General features: G+C 48.1%; 1 protein-coding gene across 2 annotated transcripts in view; it reads left to right on the plus strand.

The window, feature by feature from the left end:
- Window positions 1-4582: 4582 nt before the first annotated feature.
- The window catches only part of RHEB (Ras homolog, mTORC1 binding), a 60312-nt gene continuing 50619 nt past the window's right edge, over window positions 4583-14275 (plus strand). The window contains exon 1 of one of the 2 annotated variants that reach the window (XM_054021194.1): window positions 4583-4854. In XM_054021194.1, the coding sequence (XP_053877169.1) occupies window positions 4803-4854 (52 nt within the window). In that variant the 5' untranslated portion in view covers window positions 4583-4802. The remainder of the gene's footprint in view (window positions 4855-14275) is intronic. The other variant, XM_054021193.1, reaches the window with a different exon arrangement.

Genomic DNA, 14275 nt, shown 5'->3' on the forward strand with positions numbered 1-14275 from the left:
AGCCCTGCCAGGAAAGTGTCCAGGGGGTCTGACCTACCTTTTAAATATAAAATATTTTCTGAATGCCGTAGGGAGGGAGGAGCAGGGAACAGTGCCCAGATGTCTCAGGACTAGTCGTAAGGGGATGTGCAGATTTGGAAAGCACAGCCATGGCTACAACAGACATCAGCAGGGTCCTCCAAACGTAGTTACAGATGCACAACAATTAAAATAATAAAATGCCAGAAAAACAGCCCAGCTCTTTTTGCTTCTGCCATCTAGCAAATGACCCAGACACTGGACTGTACAATAACTACTAGACCCAGAGGGGGAAGGGGCAAGGATTCCTTCTTCTCAGACTGCAGAGCACTATGGCCACAGTAGCCCTTTGCAGTCCTAACTTGCTCCGGAAGGTAGGGAAGAACAGGAGTATCTTCATAGCGCCAGATCCTCTACCTCCATAACGTGTAGATTGGAAGCTACGGTGAAGTGAAGTGCCTGAAGGCATATGGGGGCAAAAATCCTACATGACACCCCTCTCTCCCCATCCCCACATCCTGCCTTTCATAGACGAGGAGATAGGATTTATCTCCTAATGAATGCAGAGTTCAGACATAAATGTCAAGGACAAATGACTGTGCTGCAGCATCAGCATAATGCTATCCACATCATGCTTTCTTACATCTCACTACCTTAAAATATTATCTCATAGATTCTATGTTCTCATATCAGAGAACTTCTTTCTGTTGGTGCAACTATTCATTAAAGGCCAACAACATACTCTGATTTTCACAATATAATCACAATTATCCCTGCCTTGAAGAATTTACAGTCTAGAAGACAGTCAGATAAGATATACTGGGAAAACCAGAGGGAGCTATTTCCTTAGATAAAACTGTTTTTGTTTCCACTTTTGAATGTTTACCCTTTTTTCATGGATGGTGGGAAGGATAAATAGTAACTGGAAAAACAAGTAAGTGAGTCAGGCCCCGTTTATGCTAGAAAGGATTTGCTACTAGACCTCTGGGTCTAGTAGTTATTGTACAGTCCAGTGTCTGGGTCATTTGCTAAATGGCAGAAGCAAAGTATAGATATCAGCAAACCCTCCTAGGGTAGATGCCGCTTGCCATCAGCAAGTGTGCTTCTGTTGATATAGCTTACACCAGCTCCCTGAATAAAATAAACTGCATCTACACTAGGGCTTTTGCTGGCATAGATGCATCAATTAGGCATGTATGTTTTTTTTCCTCACACTCCTAACTGGCAAAACTTTGTAATGTAGAGCAGACCTAAGTAGGAAACAAACTATAGGTGCCTTCCTCTCTGGGCCAGAATCTGTGACCTTTGGTATCAATTAGGAACTTGAAAGGTCATCATCAAATTAAATACCACTTTTCTGAAAGTGTTTTCCCTGTTATTGCTCCAAGTAACACCTCAGATCACTGTAATCAAGAGCAAAGAACACTTTTTTTTCCTCTTCCCCCTTAATTTATCATAGAATATCAGGGTTAGAAGGAACCTCAGGAGGTCATCTAGTCTAACCCCCTGCTCAAAGCAGGACCAATCCCCAGAAAGATTTTTACCCCAGTTCCCTAAATGGCCCCCTCAAGGATTGAGCTCATAACCCTGGATTTAGCAGGTGAATGCTCAAACCACTGAGCTATCCCTCTCCCCGGCTAGTGGAGCTCCAGGCTGTCAGTGCCCCACACCGTCCATTAAATCGATGGACACGCTCCTGATGAGGATGTGCACCACTAACAAAAGGAGTGTAGGGTGGACATGTAAAATTGATGTAATTACTGCAGTGGCTGTACATCAAAGTAACTTAAGTCAGCTTAATTTTGTAGACTTGCCCTCAGTGTCACAAATACAAGATAGAACAGATTGTTTAATATAAGTACACATATTTCAAGGGATCATTCAAAGTGAAGTGGCCCATCTATACTCCTACAGTCACAAGGAGGAAAGGGGGGGAAGCATCGGAGGTGCAGGGGGTGTTGTTGTCAGCGGGCTACAGATTGTAACGAGCCGTAAATCCAGTGTCTCTATTTGGTCTGTGATTTTTAGTGTCTAGCAAAATTACGACTTTAAGCTCCCAAGCTTGTCTTTTGAAGGTGTTGTGCAGGTGTCCTTTAAAGATAAGGCCTGGTCTGATATAAAGTGATTTCTTTGTAAAAAGTGTTATCCATAGGTAACAGTGTGTTGTTGTCTGTTATTTTTCTAAATGATTGTCTGGTTTCACCCATGTAGTTGCTATTGGGGCATTTGGTCCATTGGATGAGGTACACCACATATTGTGATAGGCATGTATAGGACCCATGGATTTTGAAAGGTATGTTGGAGAGTGTTGATCATCATACCACTGGAAATATGTCTGCAGGTTTTGCATCTGTTGTTCTGGCAGGGTCTGGTATGGTGCCACTTCAAACTGGTGTGTCCTGGTCTGGGGGGGAGCTTGCTTCTGATGATGAGCTTGGAGAGGTTGTTTGAGGACCAAAAGACAGGAGGTCAGGAAAGATTTCTTTCATGATGGGGTACCCATCAAGTAGCAGTTGTAGTTGTTTGATGACACACTAGAACCTCAGAGTTAAACACCTTAGTAGTGGAGATTGTTCTTAACTCTGAAATGTTTGTAACTCCGAACAAAATGTTACAGTTGTTCTTTCAAAAGTTTACACAGTGACATAATACAGCTTTGAAACTTTACTATGTAGAAGAAAAATGCTGCTTTTAACCATCTTAATTTAAATGAAACAAGCACCGAAAGTTTCCTTACCTTGTCAACTATTTTTTTAACACTTTCCCTTTATTTTTAGTAGTTTACATTTAATACCATACTGAACTGTATTTGCCCCCCCCTTTTTTTGGGGGGGGGGTCACCGTTGCTGCCTCATTGCAGACTTCTGGTTCCAAATGAGATGTGTGGTTGACACAAAGTTATGTCAATTTGTAACTCTGGTGTCCATAATTCTGAAGTCTTACTGTATCCCAAATAGGTTCCAGTGTGGAGTGGCAGCCGACAGCTAAGGGTGTGCAGTTGGCAGGGAGTGGTTATTTTTGTATGATATCCATGTACAGCATATATTTCTTTCAGAAAATAACAGCCGCTTCTAAATTAGTTGTACAAATTAGCAGAACACGTTTTCCAGAGAATAGAAACGTGCCTACGGATCATCAGACTTCTGCCCGGGGTAGAGTTCAAATGAGTAGTGCCTGAGTGTACCTCAGATTCAATGACCCCAGCACGTCCAGTACCACATTACAGTGAGAACTCCCTGCATACCCAGAGGGTACGTCTTCACTACCCGCCGTATCGGCGGGTAGCAATCGATTTATCCGGGATCGATATATCGCCTCGTTAAGATGCGATGTATCAATCCCCGAACGCGCTCAACGTCGACTCCGGAACTCCACCAGAGCGAGCGGCGGTAGCGCAGTCGATGGGGGAGCCGCGGCCGTCGGTCCCGCGCCGTGTAGTTCCCAGGTAATTCCATCCACGATAGTTCGACTTCAGCTACGCTATACACGTAGCTGAAGTTGCGTATCTTGGCTCGATCCCCCCCAGTGTAGACCAGCCTCTAGCTATAGCTGCAGTAGGGAGCAAGTACAACAGCTGATCGGGCCTGAGCCGTACCGCAGGTTGTAATACCCGCCCTGCACACCCCTTTTGCTAGGATTGCTGCCCACGCGCAAGTCACTCTCTTTGGCTCGCTAGTTTAGCGCAGTGCTCTGGCGAGGTGAACTCATCCTGCGGTCACTTCTTCCGCCACCCCCGGCCCCGCTGCGGTGCGCCACCGCCCGCCGCCCCTCGCTCGGACCGAGGGGCTACTGGGCCAAACGAGCGCCTGCAGTGCCCTGGCTGGCAACGCCCCCTCCCTCACGTTTGCCCCGGCCGCTTTTCCGTCACCAGGGAGGGGCACCCGGGCCAATCTGCAGCCCAGGGCAGCTGCCTCTCCGCGGGGCTGCCCCATGGCTGGAGCGGCCTCTGCCCCAGCGGCGCGGCGCGGTTCGGTTCGCCCGGGCGCGGGGGTTACTCGAACAAGCAGAGCGGCCCTCACAACGCCCCGCCCCCAAGGCACAGGCACTTCCCTGGCACAGCGCGTGCGCAGGCGGGTTTCGCAGCGCTAGGAAAAGCGGCATATTCAAAACAGGGCCCGGCCCAACCGCCACCACGCCCGAGCGCGCGCGCGCGCGCTCGCTCCCCCAAGCATCCCCACCCACGCCCCAGAGTCAGGGCGCAAGGCCGATTGAGCCTAAACCAACCAACCCCAGTAAGGCCCCCATCGCTCACGCATGCGCATCTCTACGCTCGCCACCAATCACGATTTAGCTGCTCCACCATTTAGCCCCGCCTCACCCTTCAAATACAGCCAATCGTTAGCGCTGGCTAGTCAGCGTCCACAGCCCGCTGCCAATCTCGTGCCGGATAGTATAACCTACATTACGGGTCAGGCCCAATCAGAGGGCGTACTGGCTCCGTAGCTAAGGGGAGGTGTGAAGGCGGAGCATGACGCAGCGAGTTTTCCGCGCCCTCGCGTTTCCGGCCGGTTTTTAGCTCCGCAATCGCAGACTCGCTTCGTGACGTAACGACGTTCAGCGACGTGCGGCTGGTGATGTAGAGGTCACGTGAGGACAGCACTGCTGCTGCTGCGCGTCGGGAGCCCTGTGCGGTCGGTGGGGCCGCCGGTCCCTGCATGTCGCTCGTCGCCGTCTCCTCTTTCTCTCGCCTTCGGGGTCTCCCGTCCAGTCCCGCCGGCCCGCCTCGCCGCCGCCTCAGCCGGAGCCGCCGCCCTTGATGTGGGTCGGGGCCGGGCGGGGAGAAGATGCCGCCGTCCAAGTCCCGCAAGATCGCGATCCTGGGCTACCGGAGCGTGGGTGAGCGCGGGGCTGTGGTTCCTGCAGCGGGGGCGGTGGGGGAGTCGAAGCTGCCGGGCCGGGCCGGGGGGAGAGGCTGGGGCGGCGGCAGGCGCTCGGGCAGCCGCTCTGGAGAGCCCGGGACCGGGCTGCGGTCCTAGGAAACTTGCCGTGTGGAGGCTGGGGCGGCTCCTGGTGAGTGGCCGGGCTGGTTGTCGCGGGTGGGTCTCCCCGGAGGCGGGGAGTGCGGCGGGAGCTCGGCAGCGGCTCTGGGCTGCGAGCCTGGCCGAACCCGAGGAGGGGGTTCCCTTCCCGCTGAGCGTCCTGCGGGCCGGTTCCGCACCCAGCGCTGAGAGGCCCCAGCGACAGGTGTAGCCCGGCCGGGAGCTGCCATGGGCCCGGGGCAGCGGGGAGTCCGGGAGCGTCACTCCCCCAGACCTTGGGGCGCCCTAAACGTGCGCGGTGCCGCCAGAAACCGCTCCGAGTGACGGAGAGGAGCCGCCTTCCTCGCCGGTCTGATGGCTGGCACCGTGCTCGGCCCTGGAGGCGAGAGCGCCGCCTGCCTCGGGATCAGGCTGGCCTCAGGGCCGTCGGGCTAGGAGAGGGGCAGTGTGCCGATCAACGAGCCATTACCGGGAGACCTCACCTAGCCCTCTCGTGCGGCTTTCTGAAAAGGGCACCTGGTCAGAAACGCTTCTTGTGCGAAGTATTCTTAATCCTAATGGCCAGGTGCCTGCTATCTTACTGAAAGGCGTGATGCCCACTCTGTATGGCTCACTGTAAAGCTATCATTCTTGCTACCAAGTTAAAATTTCTAATATAAAACATTCACTTAGCAGGGTTTACATGAATTCTCATGTTTCCCTACAGGCTGTTGTGTGTATGATGGAGTGATTGTTTGCCCAGAACCTTTTTAGTAATTATGAGCCCTTGAGATGTGATTGCTGAGATACCAACTAGGTACATTACTTGGGGTGCATCAGTTCCATTGGTTCAGAGAAGCTATGGGGTGATTCTTTTCACTGTTAATTCCCCCACAGGCCCCTGCACAAAGGACATAAGCCCTCTCCTGCTGCTAGATTCTTCCTCTGGCATTGATTTGCACCTGTCTGGGTGAAATATACTGTTGTGTTACATGTCCAGTTCGCCCTGTGTCTCTTTTCCTCCCGCTTGTAACTCTGCTCTAGCCTCAGTCTCGGGGGACATCTCTTCTTTTTTGATGGCTGGTCTCTGGATGTTTTTCTCATCCCAAATTTATTAAGATGCTCCAGGTTTATATAGTAGTAGTGTTGCCAGTGCAGTGCTGGGTCTGTGCCTTATCGCTTCACTGAACATGTGCAGCACTACTGCTGTTGGCCCATGCAAATTAACCTAAGCAGAAGAATTCCCCAGAACCATCCAGCTGCAGTCTGAAACTAACAGTTATAATCAGTTTTTCTTTGTCTGCCCATACTCTATGATTACCCTTTTCTTCAGGTAGATCTTAGGGTTCTCCTGGCCTTAATGGAACACAATTTCTGATCTTGCAACAAAAGAAACGTTTTAAAAATTAACATAGCTAAGCCACTCCCTGTGTCACCTCTGTGATTAGTAAAAATTGAAAATGTGATCTTCAGTAGGGGCCTATATTTAAATAGTTGTGAAACATGAAGGAGAATAAAATCTCTGTGCACAACAGGGGGCTTTCAGTAACAACTGCAGTATAAATGTTAAATATTGTTAAGTGGCTGAATTTACTCAATTAGGCCCCAATTCAGCAGAAAAGCCCCCAAACGTTGAATTTTGTTGGATAGAAGAGTAACAAATTGCTATACGCTATATAAGAATGGGTGTTTCTACAGTCACGTGTACAGTAATAAAAAGGATGCATGCTAAAAAGTAGGTGGTAAGACTGTTTAACATAAAGTTATGTAACTGCTTAAAAGTGAGTAACATCAGTTACTTCCCTATAGAATATGGGTCCCTCCCTGTACTTCTACCATTTGAGTGATTTGATTCTAGAAATGGATTAAGTCTCAACTCAATTCTTTCTTTCTGGCCACTAAAGAGACATGAGCAGGGGGTTGTACTAGATGACCTCCTGAGGTCCCTTCCAATTCTGATATTCTATGGTGGGTGAGGTAATATCTTTTATTGGACCAAGAAAGACAAGCTTTTGAGCTACACAGAGCTCTTCTTCAGGTCTGGTGAGCTTGAAAGCTTGTCTTTCTTGGTCCAAAAATAGATACTACCTCCCCCACCTTGTTCTTCTAATATCCTGGAAGCCGCATGGGTACAACAACACTGCAAACAATCTCTGACCACTATAAGTTATGAGGGAAGCCTTTGGGCTAGAATTCCTGAATATAGTCTCAAATGTTTTTCATGCACTTGTTTTAGTAAATAATTCAAACTACAGCAAGAAATAAAGAGTTCATTGGAACATTGCTTTCATTCTGTGAAACTGTTTATTGATGAAGGACACTGAAGTGATAAGATTCCTAGCTTATTGTTAGTATCTAGGAGACTGACAATGGCTTCAAAAGCTCTACTCAGTAGAGAAACATTGACAACCTCCACCAGATAAAGCAATAATTGATCAAGGCTTGAGTGAAAGAAAAATGAGGAAAGATACTCTGCCTAAAACCATCTCTCAAGCGCTCACTTTTGAAAGCTCCCTAAAATATGAACTTTGCAGCATGTTCTGCAGAGCAATTTCTGAACAAGACTGGGGCTAATTCCAAAACTGAAGGACCCTTTTAGAGAATGTTCTGCCAACAGTTCTCTTTCAAATCAAGAATGCTTCATCTCATTAATACCCACACCAATCTTGACTCTGGCGATATGGCATGGAGAGAGAGTCACTTGAGTAGGCAGGGCCTAGGCTGTTTGCAGCTTTATAGGTTAAAGCCAACACCTGGAAAATCATAAGCTGCCAATTCAGATCATTAAGCATGATGTAATGTTTGGCACACTAGTTACAAAGCAGCCTTCCACGTTCCATCTAGTCTTAATTTTCTGAGTAGATTTTAAGATGTACTCCCAAAAAGTGTATTTCAGTAGCCTAATCTTGAGATGACAAAGCATCAGTTGTGAAAGAGGTCCATATCCACGAGATGTTGCTAAGTACAATTGAGAAGTCCATCTTTCCTATTGCCAAAAATTGATAATCCATCAATAATTGAGAATCTAAACAGACACCCATGCTGCAAACATGAGTAACTAATGGACAAACACCCTCATCTGGAAGGTCAGACATAGTCTCTCCCGTACACTCCACTTGCTTTCCTCCAAACTACCATCTCTGTTTTGTCTGGATTGAGCTTCAGCCACGTTGCACTCATCCATACCCCAGTCTCCTTTAGATGTTTGGAAAGATACTCAACCACACTATTGCTGTCAGAAGAGGAAAGTTGAGGAGACTGCTTACTGAAAAGACAGCACTCCAATTTAAGTTAAACCATTCCAACTTCTGAATGTGGACAAGGTGGTTGTTTTGACTCCACAAGATGCAGGCAGTTAGGTTAGAAGCCAGGTGATTATTTTCCCAGAAAATAACTAGCAGTTTCTTCATTGTGGGAGGAACTTGACTCTGTTACCAAACTCTAGTAGCTAGGGTTAATCAGCTATTTAGTATTCAAAACATTCATAGACTCTGGTAAAGTCAACTAATATTTGCATCCTAAACAATGATGGCATAGAAGTTTTTAAAAAATTATGAACTTTAAAAACAATCTACGTGTTTTGTGTAGCCTGATGGTTAATGTTCAGAAAATAAAATACTTGAAAATTCAGTGTGAGAATAATAGGTTTGCATGAGATGAAATGAAGTAAGAATGTGAGGCTGTTTTGAGTTGTTTGAGTCTTTCTGAGTCTCTTGAGGATGGCAGACAATTTGCTGAAAAGCAGCATAGATGGGTCTGATGTTTGCCATTGGATCATCTTATTGTGGATTATCTGTTTGAGGCAGACACACTTGTCTTCCCACTAGAATAGTGTCCATTTCTTAAATGAGGTAATTTGTTAGAATAGCCTTGACGAGGTGGCTGGTTGGGTTTCCGTAAAGTATTACCCCCAACTCCAATGTCTCAATGTATCTGCTGTGGTATGATGGACCTTTGGACATGACATTTTTTCCTGCATGTCTTAGATACGTAGCTGAGGACATAAGCTTAAGGAATGAGAACTTCCCTTATCTGAAGGTTCAGATTTAATTAGGGCTTGTCTACACTTAAAACACTGCAGCTGAGCTGCTGTAGCACTTCAGTGAAGACTCTACCTGTGCCAGCAGTAGAGATTCTCCTGTCAGCGTAGGTAATCCACCTCCCCAAGAGGCAGTATCTAGATCAGGGGTCTCAAACTTAAATGACCACAAGGGCCACATGAGGACTAGTGCATTGAACCGAGGGCTGCATCACTGACACCCCCCCCTCGCTGCCTCTGGCCCTGCCCCCACTCCACCCCTTCTATTAGGCCCCACCCATGCCCCACCTCTTCCCATTCCTTCCCTGCCCCATTCCAACCCCTTCCCCAAAGTCCCCACCCCAACACTACTCCCAGGGGGTGCAGAAAGGGTGCAGGATGCGGTGGGGGCTCAGGGCAGGAAGTTGAGGTGCAGGTGGTGTGCAGGGTACGGCAGGGGGCTCAGGGTAGGGAGTTGGTGGGTGGGGTGCAAGAGGGTGAGGGGTGCGGCAAGTGGCTCAGGGCAGGGAGTGCAGGAGGAGTGTGGGATGTGGCAGGGGTCTCAAGGCAGGGGGTTGGGGTGCAGGAGGGATGTCAGGGGCTCAGGGCAGGGGGTTGGGATGCAGGAGGGGTGTGGGATGTGGCAGGGGGTTCAGGGTTGGGGTGTGGGAGGGGTTCAGGGTGCGAGCTCCAGCCCAGTGCCGCTTACCTAGAGCAGCTCCGGGGTAGCAGCGGCGCGCAGTGGGGCCAGGGCAGGCTCCGTGCCTGCCCTGGCCGCGCCGCTCTGTTCCAGGAAGCAGCTGGAACCATGTCCCTTCAGCCCCTGGGAGAGGGGGTGCTCAGGGTTCTGTGCATGCATTGCTCTTGCCGCTCCTCTAGGTACTGCCCACGAAGCTCCCATTGGCTGCGGTTCCCTTTTCCTGGCCAATGGGAGCTGCAGGAGGCGGTGCCTGGAAGGAGGCAATGCAGGAGCTCTCTGCCTCCTTCCCCCTCCTCCCCCGGCCCGAAGGGGCGTGCTGCCAGCTGTGTCAGACAGCAACATAGGACTTGTAACGCCACAGGGGGTAATCCCACGGGTAGGCAGAGGGGCCGGGGGGTGGCGCAGGGAGCTTGGCGGGCCACACGCAAGAGCCCCGTGGGTCGCTTGTTTGAGACCTCTGATCTAGATCAACGAGAGAAGTCTCTGTCTACACTGGGGGTTAGGTTGGTTTAACTGCGTTGTTCGGGTGGATTTTTCACATCTGAGTGATATAGTTATACTGACCCAATTTCATACTGCAGACCACCCCTCAGAAGTGATCTGAAAAAGAATCTTTTCTGTGTTAGGTTTTTTTTGTTCTATGAGGGACTAATTGGGCTTTTGGTGACCTGCCTGTCTTTTAGCTGGATTGTCTCTTATGACTTTGGGTACATACTACCCGCTGGATTGGTGGGTAGTGTTTGATGTATCGAGGATCGATTATCGCGTCTCGTCTGGATGCGATAAATCGATCTGCTAATCGACACCCATACTCCACCTTGGCAGGAGGAGTAAGTGGAGTTGACGGGGGAGCCACGGCAGTCGACTTGCCACCATGAGGACTGCCAGGTACGTCGAACTAAGATACTTCGACTTCAGCTACGCAAATAGATACGTGTATCAGCTATACTAAGATACGCAACTTCAGCGAATAGCGTAGCTGAAGTTGCGTATCTTAGTTCTAACCCCCTTGCTAGTGTAGCCCAGGCTTTTCTCCGGTTTTGCACGATGTGGCATGCTTATCTGGGTGTAGAGCAGGGGTTGGCAACCTTTAGCACGCGGCCCATCACAATAATCAGCTGGTGGGCCGCGAGACGTTTTGTTTATATTGACCATCCGCAGTCACAGCCCCCCCGCAGTTCCCAGTGGCCGAGGTTAGCCGTTCTCAGCCAATGGGAGCTGCGGGAAGTGGCGGCCAGCACGTCCCTGCGGCCCGCGCTTAGGTCAGTGGAACTTGCAATGCTCCGGCGGTGGCTTATTCACACCTCTGAGCAACATGAGTTATATCAACCTAAACTGTAATGTAGCCATAACCTCAGGCTATCTTTACAGTACGCTCCTTTTAGCAACACAGATGTGCTGCTAGAGCCGTGGCACTAAAAGGTGTAGCCACTCTTTGTCAGAGAGACCCCTCCCGCTGCAAAAAAAAATTCTACCCCCAACAAGTGGTTTGTTAGTAGGAGAGCTCTCCTGCCGACAAAGCACTGTTCACACCAGTGCTTTTCGTCGGTAAAATTTTTGTCGTTTGGGGATGTGCTCTCCCCCCCCAATGACAAAAGTTTTACCAGCGAAAGTCCAGTGTAGACAAAGCTTTAGTCTCTGTGTGGTTTAAAAACCCTATCAGTGTGTTATGAACCTTGGCTCACTTTTCTTGACATAGTCATTTGAAAGCCTTCATGCTTGTCAAGTATAAACAAAAAATGCATGAAATAATGCAGCCATCTCTGGAGTGGACTGTGACATCTCTATAGCATTTATAGTAGGGCAGATCACAAAAACTGTACTGGGGAATTTAAGCATTTGTGCAGGAAGATGGAGCAAACACCCCCTTATTCTGGCAAAAAGTTACAGTATTTCTAATATTACAAAAGGAGCCAGGAGTTTGCTTTTAAGTCATTTTGAATGATGGCACCTCTCAGTACAGGACTCATAACATCGTGATGCGGTATCCATTCAGTATTAAATCAGAGGGAACAGATACTTCTATTACATACTAAATAGCCAGTGTCACTATTGTATCTGACGGAGAACAAAAACCTGCTGTCATGTCCAAGCATGTTACTACAGTATTAGTGGGGCCTGTAACACACCAAAGCCATTGCATTAGACTCACCTAGGACCTAATGTTAAATTCTAATGGTCAGGATTTATGCAATATTTAATACTTAATTAGTAACATTATTAAAACTAAAAAGTCTTTGAGAACTGGATTAAACAGTCTTTACAGTGGGGATGCTCGAGAATACCAAGATAAACAAAATGGCTGCTCCCAGCAGGGGACTGAAATAAGACTTAAATACCATTTTTAATTAAAAACTTCTTTTTATGATTGGTTTTACCTTTTAGCCGTCAAACTTAGTGCAGTAAACTTTTTAACAGTAGCTGGGACACTAGAGGCAGCATGTTCAGCTGTAATATCAAGCCACAGTAGGGTTATTTAAGGACACTGCTAGGATTAACTCTTGACTTGCCTGCTTTATATTATTTTCTCTGTCAGATCCTTAAATGTTTATGCTTGTAGTTTTCTGACTCAATGCTAGCTCACTCAACCAAGGGTTAACATTTTTGTATGAAAGGAAGGGACTCTGTGTTTGAACAAGGCACGGATCCTGCTATTGCTATATTTATACAAAAGTTGAAAGTCTATTGTTTAGAATACAGTAAATAACTTACAAGGGTAGGTTCTGCTGCAATTAAATGCTGGATGTCAGGGTGTGCAGTGCTGTCTTATGGAAGTGCCAAACAATTCTTTGGCGTCTACAGTGCAGCCACTTAACACTTTATAATTGAATCTGGCATCAGTATCAGACTAAAGTAAAACACTAGTCTACTTTAACTTCCTGTAGCTCTCAACGGTGACCTGCAAGAATTTATTTTAAATACTGTCTAGCTGTAGGAATATAGTTGAATAATTAAAACATCAAGGACTTATCTACATAGTGAGTTAGTATGGCACGCCAGGGTGTGAATCTACAGTGCACTAGCTTGCTGTGCAGTAATGTCCAGTGTGGTGGACATTGCTATAGTGCTCTAAAAGTTTCATAGTGTGCTTTGATGTACTGCTGTTTGAAGTGGTAGTAAGTCGAAGCATACTAAGTCCATGTCTGTACTACAAACTTTGGTCCATGCAAGTTATATCAGCATAAAGCTGCCACAGTTAATATATGGCTTGTGCGTGTGCATGCTTGGTTGCTTATATCAGTGCTGCATGTACTCACCAGGAGTGCTTGTGTTGATGTGCAGTGCACTATGGGTAGAATCTCAAAGTTCTTACAAGACATCCAGGATCTATAACCAAATTAGCTGAGCCATAATTAGAATATGGGTTCTTTCAGTGATTATCACTACATATTCTACTTCTAGTGTGCATTCTTCCAATGGCGTCTCCTTGCCAGCAGTGTCCAAAGTCCCCAGGATCCAGGGAGGGGGTGGAGCAGGGCCAGCTGTCTCTTAGTTCCTCCTTACACCATTAGCAGTTTCAACTAGCAGCCATGGGTAATATCTCTTGTGCCTTACAGTTAGACTTGGGGCATGGCTACAGTTGCAGATGTAGCACGTCGCGAATTGCAGTAGTTACTCCTTAAGCTACAAACTGACAGTGAGAAGTCCGCCGATGATGTTGACTCGCATAATGCATACGACACGAGATTGCTTGTGAGCATGTCTGTGGATACCACCACAGTGGAATGCTACTTTTGGGCTCGGGAAAACAAGCACCGAATGGTGGGATCACATTGTCATGCAAGTCTGGGATGACGAGCAGTGGCTGCAGAACTTTCGGATGAGAAAAAACACTTTCATGGGACTGTGTGCTGAGCTCGTCCCCACCCTGCAGCACAAGGACACAAGATTGAGAGCTGCTCTGCCGGTGGAGAAGCAGGTGGCTATTGAAATCTGGAAGGTGGCAACTCTAGCAGCTACCGATCTGTCACTAACCAGTTTGGAATGGGAAAGTCTACTGTTGGAATTGTGTTGATGCAAGTTTGCAGGGCCATTAATGACCTCCTACTCAGAAGAACTGTGACTCTGGGTAATGTGCATGACATTGTGGCTGGCTTTGCACAAATGGGTTTCCCTAACTGCGGAGGGGTGATAGATGGGACGCATATTCCAATTCTAGCACCAGCCCACCTAGCCTCAGAGTACATAAATCGGAAGGGATATTTCTCTATGGTTCTCCAGGAGCTTGTGGATCACCATGGCTGTTTCATTGACATTAATGCAGGCTGGTCCGGAAAGGTGCATGACACATGCATCTTTCAGAACACAGGCCAAGTCAGGAAGCTGCAAGCCAGGACTTTCTTCCCAGACCAGACGATCACCATAGGGGAAGTCGAAATGCCCACTGTGATTCTTGGAGACCCCGCTTACCCTTTAATGCCATGGCTTATGAAACCCTACACCGGGAGTCTTGACAGCAGCAAGAAGCGGTTCAACAGGCTGAGTCAGTGCAGAATGACTGTGGAGTGTGCTTTTGGCTGTTTAAAGGGCCGCTGGCGCTGTCTGTATGGGAAGCTGGACCTGGCCAATGACAACATCCCC

The sequence above is a fragment of the Malaclemys terrapin genome, chromosome 2 (genome assembly GCF_027887155.1).
Source record: "Malaclemys terrapin pileata isolate rMalTer1 chromosome 2, rMalTer1.hap1, whole genome shotgun sequence".
In the NCBI taxonomy this organism is placed as follows: Eukaryota; Metazoa; Chordata; order Testudines; family Emydidae; genus Malaclemys; species Malaclemys terrapin.